Consider the following 18,067-nt stretch of genomic DNA (forward strand, 5'->3'; position numbering starts at 1 on the left):
AATCCTTCACACTTAACCTTTAAATCATCTTAACTTCCTTCTGAAATATCACTGATTTTGTATGGCAGCTGTCTAGGAAAATGGTTAATGATAATGAGTATCTCGTTTATGTGTTTGAGCATTTAAACACCACATCCTGTTATCAGAAACTAGGATAATACCCGAAGATGCCACCTGAAGTACCCTGAAAGATTGCTGCTGACTACCTGCGCAGGCATGGCTCTAGCCAAGTGAAGTGACAGAAGCACAAGACAATGGCTACAGCAAAAGTAGAAGGTAGAAGGCTATTTTTCAAGTACACAGTGTATGAAGAATCTGTTTTCTCTGGGCTTATGTAAACACCATATCCGAAATAATCATAACCAGGTTATGTGTTATTAAATGTCCATGTAAATGCACTCAATGTGATCATCAGTCCCTCCAGGATTCGTTTGATGCAGCGCTGAGGTACTGTCCCCTTGAGATGCTCTCCTTCTGTTGTCTCTGCCTTGTTAGGAAGAGCTTAAACAGCACAACATGATCGCATCCCTACTCGTCATATTTTTCGCTTGGGCAGAAGCCCTGCCACAACAGTAACATACAACAGTCTTGTTGGGTAACATTAGCTTTGTGATGCTAACAGTTAGCCGTGTCACTGTGTGCACAGAGCTCCGGTCCTGCAGTGGTAGTCTCATGATAAACAGTGGGAGAGGGGTTGAGTGAATTAATAGGCTGTGTGTAGCTCTATAATGAAATTAGATTTTACCCCTTTTAAATAGTCACATTTTCAGTAATGTTGTGGTGATTGGAGAAAGAATTCAAAGACAAAGAAGGTGGAATTCAAGGGGGATTGGCTCAATTTGCGTTAATTGTTGCAAGTGCAACATCGTGAAATCCTGATGGTACTGGATCATCCGTTTTCCACTGCAACCATCTATTTTTAGTTAACACAGATTGTCTTGATATATCCCAGTTTGTGTCTTTTTCTGTCCCACTTTCCAGTCTGATTTGCTTGTTATTGTGACCTTCTCCCTCGTGTACGTGACCTCTGATACAAGCAAACACACTCACACACACACTCACACACACACACACACAGTCTCTCACGGGGTTCCCCTTGCGTCTGGCCCCCCTGCAGAGTCAGTTGCTGGATAGCGCCGGTCTGCGTGACTATGAGCATGTGTGTGTGTGTGTGTATGTGTGTGTGTGTGTGTGTAGAGTGAACGCCTGACCAGTTCTGTTGCCGACAGCAATTTTATTCCCTTCTCATTACTTCATGTTCATGAACATCGCAAAAACACTTGTGCCCTCCTTTCTCCTGTCTGTCCCTTCTCCACATTCTCTCTCAGGCCCGTCTCCACCTTGTCCCTCCTCCTTGCTATTTTTCAAGTATACTCAAATCCAAAAAGACTATACTGGAAATGTGTTTAAAATATTCAACACTGCTTGTAGTCCCCTCTGTACTAAATTGACGTACATCTGTCTGTTTTCTGTAACTTTCGTTCCGCTCAACTTCTCTCCTCATTCATTTCTCCTTCCTTTTTAAAATCGTGTATCCCCCACTTCTCTGCTTTTCTCTTCTGATCTTTCTTACTCTCTTCTCTCCTGCTGTTCTTTTTTTAACAGTCGTCCCATGCATCTTTTCATCTTCCACAGCTCCATCATTCCCTTCCCTCCCACTGTCTCATTTCCTATTCTTTTCTCCTCACTTCCCATCTGTTTGAATTGGATGAGTGTGAAAGAAACACGTGTTTCACTATGGGGTAAGGTTAGAGGAAGTGTGCGTGTGTGTGTGTTGCTGGGTAGATCTGGCACTCTTGCTTATGGCTCACTGATCTCGGTGAGACGGGATAAGTTCTGTCTGTGTGTGTGAGTCTGTGTGTGTGTGTTTGTGTAGCAAGCTGGCATGCAAACACTTTCATTCATCTAAACTGTGAGTTTTATTTCCTATATAAATGTGTGTGTGCAATTGTGTGTGTGTGGTAAGCTGGCATGCAGACATCTACTTTCATTCAAACTGTCTGTCATGCCAATGGGCTATTAGTCGGATCAAACCCGCAATTATTCTCTCCTTCCCTCTACCACGCACACACACACACACACACACATCAGTCCACATGCACAGGAGACTCAACATGCACAAACTGACCGCAGGCCCACACACAGCTCAACAGTTCAAAACCACAGCTTGGTTTTTCCATGTATGGTTCGATTCCACCTCAACGTCATTTAAGTCGGAGGCTCGCGGCACTGAAACTCCTCTGACATTACATTTCAGCCTCTGTCACTGAATCACAGCAGGGATTTCCCTTCACAATAAACTCCCTATTCAACCAAATTAGCGCCGGCATATGAAATCAAACTGTCACAAGACAACCACCCCTTTAGCTATCCCAATGCAATTTGCTAAAAGCTCCAACCCAGCATTACTTTGATGATGTAAATCAGGGAAATATTTTCAGATTTATTCTTGAGTTTGACATCTCGGAAGACATAACTCAAGTCTGCTTTATTTTAATATTTAAAAACCAACCCATGTAAACACATCTTTTACAGAAAAAAGACATCTCCAAATTCTTCATTCATCCATCACATTTCTCCATTATAAAAGCCCCATCTGTAGGCGGTACATTGAAAAAATACTTATAAATAGCAATCTGAGCAAAGCCACTATTTGAGTGATGTTTCAAAAAGGCACACTATTCTGCACTTAAGACCAATAAAACATTATATTTCCTTTAGGTCTGTTGTGCATTTTAAGGTAAATCATACCTCTGCTGTTTGTTACAGTACATCAGCCCTACCACAGAGCAAACTTTCGCTCCTCACTGGGTGCGATCTGGATCCACTTTCCTCAGTGGAAGCCAAAGGAAGGAGGAGCAAGTAATCTGATTGGTTAGACAGTGTAATAAACTGGCTTGATGGGTAGTCCGACAGAAACAGAGAGGAAGTGCCTGAAGGTATTTGGTAGAATGTAAACAACAGCAGTTATTGGAAGGATTGTCACGATAGCTTCCACATCACATTGCCGCAGGAGTGTGTGTGTGTATGTGTGTGTATCTCACAAAAATCTGTTTACACAGTGGCACTATGAAGACTCATTTCTAATTTATGTCAAAAGCCCCCACAAGGTAAAATTTATGGTTAAAATTGTTTTCTTTTTTGGTTATGGTTAAGTTAAGGGATGGGGTAAGGCGTGCAAAGTTAAGGTAAGGGTTAATGTCTAGGGCATTAATCTAAGTCAATTAAATGCTCTTCTAAGTGACAAAAATAGGTAAAATGTGTGTGTGTGTGTGTGTGTGTGTGTGTGTGTGTGAGAGAGAGAAACGTTTGCGTGCAGACATTACAAGCTGCCCTGCATTTGTGAGTAACCGTCCAGCCTGCATCAGTGCATTCATATATGTGTGTGTGTGTGTGTGTGTGTGTCTGGAGAGTTCTGGGTCACAATAACAGCTGGGGGCACACTGCCTAGACAGTCAATGCTGATTGGTCGCCACATTCTGGCGGCTGTGTTCCTACTGGCTGGAATTTTACTACAGTATCCATAGTGACTAAGCTGTAAACAAAAACAAGTGTAGCATGTACATGTGCTTTTTGTTTTCAAGTATTTTTTTGTGTTTGCCCAAGCCCTTAATTTTGATGTCGGTTACTAGCATGCGTGCAAGAATCTTTGTTCATGTGCATGTTTGCATCAGTGCATTATAGGTCCATATTTATAAGCTGTATATGTGCACTACATGTCCAACAAATGTCACTGTAAGAAGACAGGAGACACATTCATGGTATTGTGTTTTAGGTGGTGGTAGATATGAGTCTCTGTAAATGTATGTGTGCCATTTCCAGACTGATTACACTGTTAATCTTTGAGGGGTCCGGTAATTAGGACACCCAGAGAGTGTAGGACAATCTCCTCCAACATGCACGCACACACACACACACACACACACACACACACACACACACATACACACACACACACAAACCCTCTCATTACTCCAAAACACAGGCCCCAGCAACAGGAAGGGATCGTGGCAGAACGTCCCCGGCCATCCACCCCCCACCCCAAATATAGAGAAGAAAAGCAAAACCATTATCAACCCAACCAACGCAGGAAAGTGTAACAGAGTGAATATGACTTCTGCTTGGTTTAAGATAATTTTCAAACACATCACATACAAAAGTTGACTACCTGTCCAAAGACAATGTTCTTGTATTTTTACACCTTTTTAATGTTCAAAAGAAACACAGATAAGGAAATAGATATATAAAACCAAAGAACTGTTATTGCAAAATTTTACAAAATTTTTTAAAAAGCTAAAAGACAAAATCACAAAAAGCACAAGTGTGCCTGACAACTATTCTTTTGAAGTGCCTCTATCCTTGCTTTTTTTCAAAAATTTCTATGTCTATCTATCTATCTATCTATCTATCTATCTATCTATCTATCTAACAACCCCATCTGCATTTATGAGTACTGTTTGTGGTGGAAAAGCAAAAACCAATCTAAGGTTTAGGTACACGTCCGTACAGGTTACATATGGGTTTATACCAGAAGTGTTTGGTGGAAAGGCAGCTACACTCAGGGAGTTCACTGTGAGACGATACAGTATGTAAAACACAAACACATACACACAAATCTAGTCACCCACGTAACCAGACGTTCTGTTGCACCTTCCAGGATAACAGGATCTTGTTAGCAGTATGGCAACAGCTTGAATGTTCCAAATGGCTCCATTATCACTGCCAGGGAAGGCTGGATACACACACACACACAATCACACACACAATTACACAGACAAACTACAGGAAGTCCAGTATATAGTAGAGTTATCATTTAAAGAAGCTGACCTCACAAACAGAGAACTATGCAGCTGATGGTAACCTGGGTAGGACTCCCTCTAAATACAGACTGTCCAACCACAAAAAATGTCAGAAATCGTCATTTTAGCAAAATGCCCCCAGAAAGCATTTGATCACATGTAAGTGACAGAGCCCTGTAATGGCCCCGAGCAGAAGTCAGGATGGATGGATGGATGAACAAAAGGTCAGACTTTAACATGGTAGACTGCTCTTCACTTCCAGTTTCATACCGAAAGTCAGTGTGGGTTTCTTTTCCATGACCAAGCTTGATCCATAACCTTAACCAACTACTTATTTTATCCCAAACCATGTTTGCCTAATCTTAAACGTAAACATTTTCACATCATAAAGTTGATTTGTTATTTAACAGTGGTTTGAGACAGATATCGAAGGCACATAAAAAAAGTCATCCTGCCAATAGAGGCTTTATGCTGATCAATTAGTGTATGGTTGTGGTAAAAATCATTTAACTCCAACACTGGATATGTTGATGTTTTTAATCTAAGTTCAAGGAACTGAATGCTCATTTATGAGACATTTTAACAGCTCTGGATTAACAAAAACCTTTTAAAACTTGTTGCACTGAATCTTTATTATGAATCACTAACTACTGTTCCTGTAAGAAAACTGTAAACATATGGACTTCATCTGAATGCCTCACATGAAAATACCGTAACAGTGTTTCATGTTTTAGTTTGGTTTTCTTCAGAAAATCATACATCAATTCACTGATTCACAAATCGCTCTCTGTCTCTCTGTCTCTGTCTTTCTCTCCCCAGGGTGCCAGGGTGTGAACACTGACACCCTTGTTGTTTTTAAGTCCATCAGGTGGACTGTGTCAGGCGCAAAAAACACGCAAACACACACACAAAATCCCAACAGACTGGTGCCAGCAAGTGAGAAACACCGACAACCGCACGTGTTGTGTTAGTAACCTCAGCCCTCTGTGTGTGTGTGCGTGTGTGTGTGTCCCAGGGGAACAGGGCTCAGGACTCAATTAAGCGGGCATGTGTGGAATGCTTTCAGGGGGAACGGGACAAGATGGCTGTGGGGCCGACACTATGCGCCCCTCTGTCTCACTTGCCCTTGATCTCAATTGGTCTCGCTTTGGCTGACCCATGGCAGCGTGAAGGGGAGCCATGTCAGGCACACACACACACTCGCACACACACAAAGTGCCATGAAGGGGAGAGATGTCTCGCCTGGACAGTCTAAAAGGCTCTCAAGGGTCCTCTGCTGTGTCTCTCGTCTCTTTCTCTCTGTCTCCCATGACACTGGGGATAAACGAGGCTTGGTCACCTAATGAAGCATGCTGAGTCCTCTATGAGTAGCTCGTAATGCAGTTACTAATAGCCTGTTTGTAAAGGTGCAATCCTCCTAAAATTCTGGTCACTTTTGTGAAGTCTGTCCATGTCTGAGGGTCAATTACAGGGATAATGTTCGTCTTGTGAGTCTTGGATTTTGAAAATACAAACTTTAAGTAGGGTATTGCTTCATTCAAGAAGAAACCTATTCAAGGCCATACAACAATGTCACATACTGGTGCATCCTGAGGTTCATGAGAGGCTGACCATGTAATCACAGTATTATTTCTTTAAGTCTGGCCTGAGACCTTCGTTGCATATCATCACCAATGTCTTTCAACTTCTACTGTCTGTCTAAAATAAAAAGGAGGAAAAAAATGACGGTGTTCTGAACACGTACTGCTTATCTGTGTCTGCTTGTTCCAATGCCTCATTAACTCTATATCGAGTAATATATAAACCTAAAATGCCCTGTTTCAGCTGCACCACAAAAAAAGTTTACTCCTGATTTGATACAAATTTCCTGTACGATATACAGTAGACTATAACTTTAACTGTAACTTAGAAAAAAAATAAACTAGGCCTATGCATTCAATGCATCTTCATTCAAATGTTTGTATGATAACCTACAAAAAAGCACACACAACAGTTCATATGATATCTTACAAATTAGTGGCCCACGAATCACGTTACGTCCTTAATATTAAGTTATGTAATTAACATAAAGTTATGGAGGTTAGGTTTAGAAAAGTACAATTATGGAGGTTAGATTAAGGTGGGGAAAAAACATGGTGACAATGTACTTTAAAATTACTTAAAGTTCACACTGTGCCATCACACATCTCCAGGGGTAAGTCCTGTGTTTTTTGACCCACCTACCACCCCAACCTGCCTACTAACTGAACCGCTTTGACCCGCTTACTTCTTTATTTCCGTTGGCTCACTGGTCACCTTATTGCCTTCTAAAATATGTAGACTATCCACAGATTACTGGCTCATCATTATTTATGATGTATTTACAAATTTTGGTGCATTACTTTTGGTAGGAAAATGAACCAACAGTGCATGAGAACAGCCTGATGTGTATCCCACCCCCTACTATCACCTTGTCTGTCCCAAAAGTAAAGTAATTTTCTTAGAGCGAGTGCAAGTAAAAAAAAAACATGTTAGGAAACAAGCATCCACTTACCCGTTTTGAAAATTTCGTAGCGCAGTGAGAAGCCCGCCCCCTGGTGGGCGTAGTCCGATACGAACTTGATGTGGAGTGAGGGCCCTGACGATATGATTGGCGCAGGGGCGATGTTGCTGCAGTGTTTCCCCAGGAGGTCAGCTGACTCTGAGTTTCCATCATGGATCTCTACATAGTCATACCTGCAGAGTAGAGACAGATATGATTAAATACCTTCTCTCCGACATACACACATGTGATTAACTGCACTTAATGAAATCTGTAAACCATTTTATTGCTATTCTGATATTTGCAGCTTATGGAAACAGTAAATGCAAATATGACATTCAGTGAAATGCAATACCACAGGGACATTATTAACCCACAGTGCTAAATATCTGCTACTGTACACGCTTGATGTACAGACATTTAATTAATGTACTGATGAGGTGTTTGGTAGTAGAAGGGAGACGAGACTTTAATTTGAGGAAGAGGAAATTGTTAAATCCTTTCAAGCTGCTTTGCCTCTGCTGTTATTAGGTTTTTTCATTTTTTCTTTATTAGTTTTTTCATCTGGCAGGCATCGCATTGGATTTGGCTACAAAACGGAAGCAATGAGCAAATTGTTTGCATCTATCAGTGGCTAGAGGGACTTCTGAAAGCACAGTTACTATTGGCAGAAGCATGGGTGTCATTACAATTCAAATGAATGCAGCAGAAGACATTGGCAGTTTGCAGATGGTGGAGGAGGAAAAGAACCACCTGCATGAGGCAAAATAGAAATAGGAACCTTTTTTGAAATTCAATAACTGCACTGTAATCGAGTGATTATATACTCCGACTGCTACGGGCTTCATGGTCTACAGAACACCATTTTATGGATTATAACTCTCATATAATACAAACAAAAGGAGAGTGTGACTGTAAGATGATGCGCTTCCTTTCAGCTTGCTAGAAGAAACAGTAGTGTCACATGTGTGCTGAACTTTAAAAATGCAAAAGAAAACCAATTCCCCATCTCATGCAATTAATTAACTTATTTTCTACTTGTTATTCTCAAAGTGACTTCTAAGTTCCCTGATATATTTAAAGCAACAGAAAGCTTTCAAAAGAAGTTACAGCCAAACAAGTCCTAGTTGTGCAAAAAATTGATATAAAATGAGAAAATAAGCCTCATATGTCTTGTGCTTTATGTTACACTGGGGCCAAAGTCAAAGAGTGTGAGGGCTGTATGAACTATAGATGCACCCTACAGCCTTTGATGCTAGCGAAGGATTAATCTGGAACAAATGACTCCAGTTTACATCTTTGCCCAGGTCTAATTCAATAATGTTTGTAACTCAGGCAGTTCCCGGAGTTCTCAGAGAAATGCACATTTTCCACTTTTTACAGTGGATTTAGGTCACTTCTGCATTTCCCTGGTTCTATTTCCCTGAGAAATATTTCACACTTTTCTGCCGACTACTGTACAGTTTGTAGAAGGAAGGTGCTGAGTATGACTAATCATGTCAGAACTAAATGAAGGAACAGAAGGATTATGATTAACAAGGAATCCTCAAAGACTAAAATGGGAACTATCAACAACTAACATTAAAGTGACAATATTCCTGTCATGTCACATCAAGTGCTCCAACTTCTTTATAAGCCTTTGTACTTTTCATACACACAAAGCTATGAAAGATGCACAATCAAATCTGAACTGATCTAAAAACACAAACAGAAAAGCAGAAAGGCTGCATGGGACCCTTTTTATCCATAAGTGAAATGTTCTGACTTGAAATCTATTTTTATTCCCATTTCTGTCATGTTTTCTAACCACAAATGTTGGGACCTGTCTCCAGACTCACAGCAGGAGTGTTGCCTCTGTGTCTGGATACCAAAGACACACCTGTCCAGCTCTAAAATAGCTTCCTGGAGAGAAATTCCTTAAGCAGCTTGACATGAAAGAAGTCATAAGGTTTGACTCCTGAGCTGAGTGAATTTCAGTTAGGGTTTCTCTTATGGCTGGACTGTATTTACACATCTGCGTCCATCATATTGATCAGTCTGACCACGGTGCCTCTAATGCTCCAATATTGAACCCAACATATCCTGTCTTATCTGCACAGTTTAAGAGGAAACATTTAAGTACAAAATAATTTACTTTTTAAAAATACCATAAACCAGTGAGAGAGGAACTCTCAGTATCTCAACAGAAGTAACATGCACCATGGGATGATAGAGGTACCACACACGGTGTTTTAATGCTACTGTACAGACACATTAAGGACACACAAATATAAAAGGGGTGTTAATCTTTTCACTGTTTATTAGCATGCATTCACAGTTATGTGAACTATCATTCCTCAACCCGGGAACCAAAACACACACACACATATACACACTTTTTGTGCAATTTGGAGGGGCCTTACAGTAATACACCCCTCCTGTCAGTGCTCCTTCAGAAGATCTGGCTATATCTGCAATGTTTTTTACTCTTTATTACTATCATGTAGCTCTGTTTCTCATGGGCGAGAGAGAATAGCTGGTATAGTGTTGGGTGGCTTTGTTTGTTTCCCATTTAAAGAGCCAGGGCTGAACACCAGATCTTTTTTCAATTAACACACAGCTAGCGGACCGTGGTTTGCTGAATTTACGAGGGATAATATTAATTCCCTGGACACTTACCCCAACCATCAACCATAACCAAGAATTAAGTCCTGAAAGTTTAGTGGTTTGAATTTTATTGACTACTTTAATGTGACCAACACATTTCCGCTCAAACACAAACTTACATATACTTAGACATACACAGAACTCGTTTCACGTGACTTGACTTGAACTGACATGGACAGGATTACATAGGTGGTGGATATTTGATGTTGTGTTTCATTGTGATCCTGTGTTACTCCAGCTGTCAGAGTGACAGTTATCAAACGTGAGTGTGTACACATTTGTCTTATTACCTCTCGGCTTGTAACAATAAGACAATAGGAGCAGACTTAACACTACAGAACCCTCATAGCTTTATAAAAGGCTGCCAAGTCCACAGACAAGATCTCTATTGTACATGGACACGGTGTAACGTGTGCACAGACACACAAAAGAGTGTGTTTTACGCTCTGGCTCTCACCATGTATGTGCATACAGTTCATGTCTGAGTGTGTTTTTGTGTATGAGTGTGTTTTCGGGGTGTTTTATGACAGGTGAGCAAGCTCCCGACATAATGAGGGTCATACACCTCCCACTCTCCCATCATGCTTTGTGTCTGCTTTGCGTGGAACTAACACCACAGTTATGACACAAGCTGTCACTGCACGGTGAGCATGTGTGTGTGCATCTGTGCGCGTGTGTGTGCATGCGTGTGTACGTGTCATAGTTCTTGTCATATTTTCCCAAGAGAACGCCTCATCCCAGCGACAGTTTCCTCCTCCTCCTTTGTGAAATGACAACTTTGTTTAACGGCTACTCGTATCCTGACAAGATCTCTTTTTCTTCTCTTTTCTGGTATTTTTTTTTTTTTTTTGGTGTGTGTGTGTGTGTTTCACTTTTTAACACTCATTCTTTGACTTCTTCCTTTTCTCTATCCAGCCCCTTCTCCTCTCTCTAGCTTTCTCTAATGCGCTGTCAGGCACATAACCAGTGGCCAAGAGCCAATGTGTGGGTGAGACAGTGGAGGCAGAGATGGGAAGAGAGAGGATGTTAGAATTTTGTGAATATTTGAATTTCAAATTACAGTTTATTAATGATGCTGAGAGAGAAGATGGAGGATGAGACAGACAGACTGACAGAGTGATAGATAGATAGATAGATAGATAGATAGATAGATAGATAGATAGATAGTCATTTGATTGCTTTCCTCACTCTTGTTTCTCTTGTACTGAGCTAAACTGCCAATCAGAGTAATTTCATTCACCGATGGGCTCCGCTAGGTCCAGTGCCAATTCTAGATGCTGAAACGGCCAAAAAATGAAGCCAGCAAGGACCAACTGGTGCCAACGGTGCAGGGCACACCGCAAAAACTGGGGCGACTCACTGCCCAACACTGACTAATAGCCAGCCGTCAGCTTGGTATGTCAGAGCCCTCATAGACAAACAACAGGAAAAGGGATAAATCTCTTCTTCTTTGTCCCATTTCTTTTGTAAACCAATAAGATTGTGTATCACAGTTAACATCTAGTTAGAAAGCAGCTCAGTTACTCTGCTGAGTCTCTGCTGGTTAAATCGCTTTTGTCCCCTCCTTCTTTCCATCATCACCTATATGTTAATAGAGCCAAACAGCTTTACTGATAGGCTATATTGACATGAGTGATCAAAGAGTGGGTAAGAGCCGACAGGCAGTTACATGCCGTCCACATGTTTATATGCACATTTTCAATTCAAAAACCTGAGTGGAAACGCCAAAAATTAAGAAAAAATATATTGCAAAAAGTGGTCAGGTGGTCAGGTCATTTAGTAAAAGGCAAATGGTAAATGCAATAGAAGCAGATTTGTCAAATAAATGATGATGTACACAAATCATGTGACTTAAATGTCACCTAAGCTTTACTGGCGAGACGAAAGGTGGCAGCAGATGAAACATCAGGTATGCGTGGACCAATGAGGAGATTGCTAATGAACTATTCAAAACGTATGATTTCCATTGTTCACTGTGTCCGTTACTATACATCCATTGTTTTCCTTTCTTTAAGCTGTAACTGGCATTCTTTAAATAGCGTCATCTCTTGCTCCCTCTTCTCATTAGTGCCACCCACTGTTAATCTCAATGAACCACCTCCCAATATTCACATGACAGTAATGAATGGAAGAATGCATATATTTCCAAATTCGTTTTCCAGTTTTCTGGAAATGTTGCACTACATTTGGATGAGAACCCAGTGATAGCCCCTGACAGTGTCTGAGCAGCCTTACATAATGGTTTTCCAAAGCTCATTTTTCCTCATCCATACTAAAATGGGAGGCATTTTTCAGATTCATACACAGTAGAGGTATGAATCTGAAAAGCGTAAACGAAGAGAAAAAAGATTTCAAATTCAGCCGGCACGGTGTGGACGTAGTCAGTGTGAGAACATGACACTGCATTCACCCTGCCAACTCCTCCCCTCAGACAGACAGAAACAGGTGTCCCTCCCTCCCCACAGCCCTGTGCCTCAAAGACATTCACTGCTACCTCTAAGTCAGCACTCACACACGTACGCAAGCGACCTGCACAAACACACAGACCTTCTGTCCCACTCATAAACACACTGATACACACACAGAGCCTGTGGCCATGCACTCAGATGGATCTATAGAAGGGTTTGAGGTTTCCTCCAATCTGTCTCTGTGTAGGAGGTACACAGCTTCTAACAAATCCCATCGTTTAATCCCATCATCTCTCTCTCTCTCCCTCTCTCCTCTTCCCCAATATACTTCACTGCAGCCAATCAGTGATTTTCTGAGACTTGCCATAGGGAATGACAAGGAGTCTGAATTTGTTTCTCCCACACTTTTCCCGAAATTCCCTTGTCAACAAGCAGTGTACGAGATGTTTTTTTTTCCCTTTGCTAACATGAAGGAAATGATGAAAAACAACTGTTGGTTCCAAAATGTGTAGCATGGGAGGATGCAGCTGTAAACAAGGACAAGAATTTGTGTTGGATTGTAAACACAGATTAAGGGAGTAGACTTAAAACTGAATAAAACAATGGTGCTTATGAGAGATTAATGTGTGCTAGTGTGTGTGTTGGAGGTAGGGGTGTTTCCTGGGCGAGAAAGCTCTGCAAAGCCTGTCTGACGTGAACCAAGAAAAAGGTTTGGATACAGACGCACTTCCACCCCTCCACCCTTCCTCGTCCCCCTCCTCCTCCTCCTCCTCCTCCTACTCCTCCCTCCTGTTTTGGTCTTAATTGCCTTTCACACGTTCTCTCTCTTAGGTCAGGAGTTGTCTTCTTACACCTGCACATTTCTTTCAAACATCAGTGGTGCCCTTAGTGGTAGACAGAGCGTCTGCGCACACACACACACACACACACACACACACACACACACAAACAAAAGCTGAAAGCAAGCCACACGAGAAGTGATGTGTGTCAGTGTTTTCACAATGTTGAAAAAACACAAAAATGCACGTCCATCAAAATATTAAGTCATGAAATCTTAATTGGCCAAAATTTAAATTTCTTGTGTGTTTTGTTGTCGTTACTTGTATGTATTTGAGCTGCAAATATGGGGAAAGTCTAAATTAAACTGAAGTTGTCTAAGAGTGAGTACACTAAGAACACAATATGAAGTTAATTATGGATTTTACTGGAATTTGACATTAATGTTTATACACAAGATATTACTGGGTATTCTTTTTTTAACAAATATGTCAGTCATTTCCATTTTTATTTTGTTGTTGTTTTGTACCTTGTTTCCAACTTAACCATCTGCTCGTGCACATTTTGCTGAAAGAGAAGTGGGATCATGGGTGGGCCCCATACAAACATTTTTAGAGGAACTGAAACACTGAGTAATTTCATTCTTTCCTGCTTCAGTCATGTGAATGACACAGCACAAATCAAGCTAAATCGTTATTTTAAGGTGGTTTATAGGGAAGTAAAACTGGACTGTTAGGCTCACAAGAACAATTATGGAGCTGCTGGATTCAGCCGAACCCTCTGACTGTTCAAAGGTGCTTCCAGCTGCACTGATAAGTCCCATAAGGCATGACAGGCTCTGGTTCAGCAGCTGCTACTGATGATTCTTCCTTACTCCTACTTCTCATTCTCCTGTATACTATATACATCCCTGGAGACCAAGAATTTCAAACACTACATATTCATAAGCATTATGCAGCATTTGAAACACAGAGCCTGAAAGGGTTTTCTTAATGTTCACAGGCAGTGCTAAAAATCCATGCTAGGAGAGCTTCTTGCATATTACTACTGAATTAAGAGCTGGGGGTCCATACATTCAACATAGCCATTGTCTTGGTCTAGAAAGTGGTTTATTGTCTCCATTGGACTCAGAAAATGCATTCATTTTCAGTACCTAATGTGATTCACCAACACATTCTCACTCCGACCTTGTTACGTATAGGTGAAGGACTTTCCACATCTACATATGACATGCCAGGTACCCTGGTTGAGTCTGTTGTTGGTATTCTAGGGCGCCATGTCAACTTCTGCCTGTTAAATGCATTTTATATTTTCAAAATACACTTCCATCTTCACAGGAAATTGCTTGCATGAAGTCTATTTCAAAATAATTGTACTATGTCGGAGAAACACCGTAAATTGACAATGCATGTAGTTACATTTAGCCAACACATGCAATTGGTAGGGTATAGCCAACAAAAGCAAGTGGTTAGGTTTAGAAAAAATACCAGCGTTTGGCTTTACATTCATACAGGAAGCTAACACTAGCCTCCTAGGTGAAAGTCGTTGATTGTTGGATCCATCCACTACCCCTCCTGCCCACCCTATGTTTACCCCTGACACCATCAGGTGCCATTACACACCGACTGCACCCAGCTGGGTATAATGCCAACGTGAAATGACAGCTTTTTTCGTCGGTGTCTGACGTGGAAGTCACTGCCCAAGTGCCGGTATTCGACGACTGGAATGAGACCAGGTTGGATTCACAGTAATTAAATCATAGAGAAATGTTTTGTTTGCATGGACCTGTGGACACACTAAAGCTGTGTTTTAATTTGGTGTGCATTAATTTAAGTTTATGAGTATGACCCACACGCTCAACCTCTGCATATATATTCATATACCTGTGTAGAGGAAAAGCAGCCGTAGTCAGTCTGTCACTGAAGCAGTTAATAGAGAGTGAGGAGGATGACTGACTTCACTGTTATCAAGTAATAGGCCTATTACTGCAGACAGATGGACAGTGTGTGTGTGTGTGTGTGTGTGTGTGAATGAGAGAGAGAGAGAGAGAGAGAGAGAGAGAGAGAGAGCGTGTGTGTCCGGCAGTAGTCTCCAGGACAACCAATCGATTCCTCATTATGGCTTTAACACACATTGATCAGGGTCAGTCCTTCAAAGACACACACACACACACACACACACACACACACACAGTCATTACAGTAACAGACATTGATCAGGCAGACCTTCAGGGCCTCGGGGAGTGTCTGTAAATCAGACTACTGATATTATCATCATTACCTGTATTACCTGAGTGTGTGTGTGTGTGTGTGTGTGTGTGTGTGAGACAGAGAAGGAGGATTTCCTAAAATCACCACCTTGGAGCTTAACGCATCTTCAAATTTCAGACCTACGTCAGTAACCTCAGGGTCGTGTCAAAGTCACTCCCTAATGTAGTGCCTATGGCATGTGCACTACGTCCTGCTAACAATCCCACAAAGTGCAATTTGTCACATTTAATTCATGTGAAGGTTAGTGATGATTAGTAAGTGTCAGAAATCTCAATTCGCTCCTCAATGTTAAGCTACTGAGTGTCTATCACACAGACAGGGGTGAATGGGTGAAAGTGATTCTGGTTCAAGCCAGGTCTCTTGGTAAACAGGGTGAGGTGTTGATTACACTGGATGTGTCTTAAGCAGTGGGAGGATGCCTTTTCCTCACTTCCAATAGTGAGGAGGTGTCTGGAGTTCATACACTCTGGGCATGGAGAAACAAACTGCGCCTCAAGTTGATTAAAGCTCCCCATCATTGCTGATTTATCTCTGCGGTTGAATTGGAAGAACACAATGAAATGCCTGCCTGAGTTAACTATCAACCACAAAAATGGAGGAAAGCCTAATAGCTCTTGTTACTGACCAGTCAGAGCTGTTTAATCTCACAGAGTTGTTTCCAAAGCTTAAGCATAAACTTTAGCTGAAGCCTAACATTTGTAGTTTCAGGTAAGTTTTATTTGGTTGAGTTACTGATTCCCTGAAAGAAGTTGCTGTTGAAAGTTATGGCACAAGGGTGATTAACCCTTGATTTACGTTTCTTAACACAGCAAGACGCCTCTCCCTGTGAGAGGTAATGTGATCATGATCACAGCTGCAGGATGCGGCATGGTTTGCATCTCTACACAGGCATCCATGTAATCTGCCTAAAAGTTTGCCTGGTGAGGAATTTTGATTGAACATAAACCTAAACCGTGTTGTACCACACATCTGGGTCCCAAGGTGCGCTCTCCTCTCTGTAGCTTTCTAATAACAGTGTCTTCCAGCTTTGTGCTGGGATGCTTGTCTGGATGCACGGCTCTCCTGCTGGTAGAGTCGCTGTGATGTTAATTCAAACATGCAGGCAGCTGCTAAATGCCCACAGCTGGTAAATGAACATCCACTGTCACACCAAATGCTGCTTCCACTCTCTTCCTCTCTCTGTCATGTAGTCTCTTCATCTCTCCCTCCAACTTTCTCTTTTTTCCTTCCTGCCCTAAGGCCAGTGTCACATCACATCACTCTACCTTTTGCTCTTCTCTCGGTCATGTCTCCGAGACTTCTGCCTGCCGGTCAGGTTTGTCTGTGTGCATGTATATGATGAAATATTCCAATATCACAAAGCATTTACAGTATGTTTTAAACAGTGGTGGAATGTAAGTAAGCATATTAACTCAGGTACTGTACTTAAAAACAATTTTGAGGTACTTCAACTTGACTCAATTTTTTATGCCATATTATGTATACTTATACTTCACTAAAATTCAGCAGCAAATATTGTACTTTTTACTCCACTACATTTATTTGACACTTACCAGTTACTAGTTACTGGCTACTTTTACACATAAAAACACATGATATGATATGATGCAGTACTATACTCCTTATGTATCTAAAGTTGGCTACAAACTACAACTTTACAATGCTCCTACATGTACAGTATTAGTTAGTGACAATAACTGAGTAACATAATATTCTTTAATAACAACACCCTTTAAGGGGAGCCATTCTGAATTATATGTACTTTTACTTTAGATACTTATGTACATTATATTTTGTTGATAGAACTTTTACTTAAGTAACATTATGAATTCAGGACTATGACATGTGATGTATTTTTTTGTCTGGGGTATTTCTACTTAAATGTAAAGAATCTCAGAAGGTTTTGATACTACAATGCTCAAAGTGAAGGGACAGTTCATCCCAAAAATTAATATTTTTCCTCATATCTGTAGTGCTGTTTATCAATCTTAATTGTGTTGGTGTGAGATGCCGAGTGTTGGAGTGTTGCAGTTTGTAAACGGAGAAATGTACTATATATGTATGGCAACACAATAAGACTTACCTTTAAGAGATAGTTCAACCCAAAATCCTGTAGCTATGTCTATCAGTCTAGATTGTTTCAGTGTAAGTTGCTGAATGTTAAAGATAACAGCCATAGAAATGTCTGCCTAATGTAACTAGATGGCACTTGACTGATCAAAGCACCAAAAATACCTAAATCTTCTGCTAGCACCACTGAGCTAGCTAATGCTACGGCTCAGCAAGGGAGGAAGCCATTACGTAATGTTTACGTCTCATGCTGCCACAAAAACAAGTGCCTCGTCTATGAGTAGTAGATGCACACTTTCTTCTGCATGTGATACTGTTGGCAGGTGTAGTTCAGTATAAAGAAAATGGTTCCTACATGAGACTGCTCACAACAAGGTTTGTGGATTAACCTGAGTAACCTGGTCATGATTTCTGATTGCTGTTGAGTTTTTTCAAATAGTTGCATTATATTGAAGAGAAGGCAGAAGATTTTGGGGTTAACAATTCTTTTACTGTAAGATTACACTTGATACTCGTGTAAGGTATGTTACTGAGAAGAGAAGAGAGGAAAAGAGAGGAGAAGAGAAGCGAAGAGAA

The 18,067-nt window shown here is 41.0% G+C and overlaps 1 protein-coding gene across 3 annotated transcripts in view; it reads right to left on the bottom strand.

The window, feature by feature from the left end:
* The window catches only part of LOC117251534 (neuropilin-2-like), a 116,654-nt gene that overhangs the window by 75,930 nt on the left and 22,657 nt on the right, over window positions 1-18,067 (bottom strand). For all 3 annotated transcript variants that reach the window (XM_033617943.2, XM_033617945.2, XM_033617944.2), the window contains exon 3: window positions 7,333-7,514. In XM_033617943.2, the coding sequence (XP_033473834.1) occupies window positions 7,333-7,514 (182 nt within the window). The remainder of the gene's footprint in view (window positions 1-7,332; window positions 7,515-18,067) is intronic.

The sequence above is a fragment of the Epinephelus lanceolatus genome, chromosome 14, assembly GCF_041903045.1.
Source record: "Epinephelus lanceolatus isolate andai-2023 chromosome 14, ASM4190304v1, whole genome shotgun sequence".
NCBI classification, from domain to species: Eukaryota; Metazoa; Chordata; class Actinopteri; order Perciformes; family Serranidae; genus Epinephelus; species Epinephelus lanceolatus.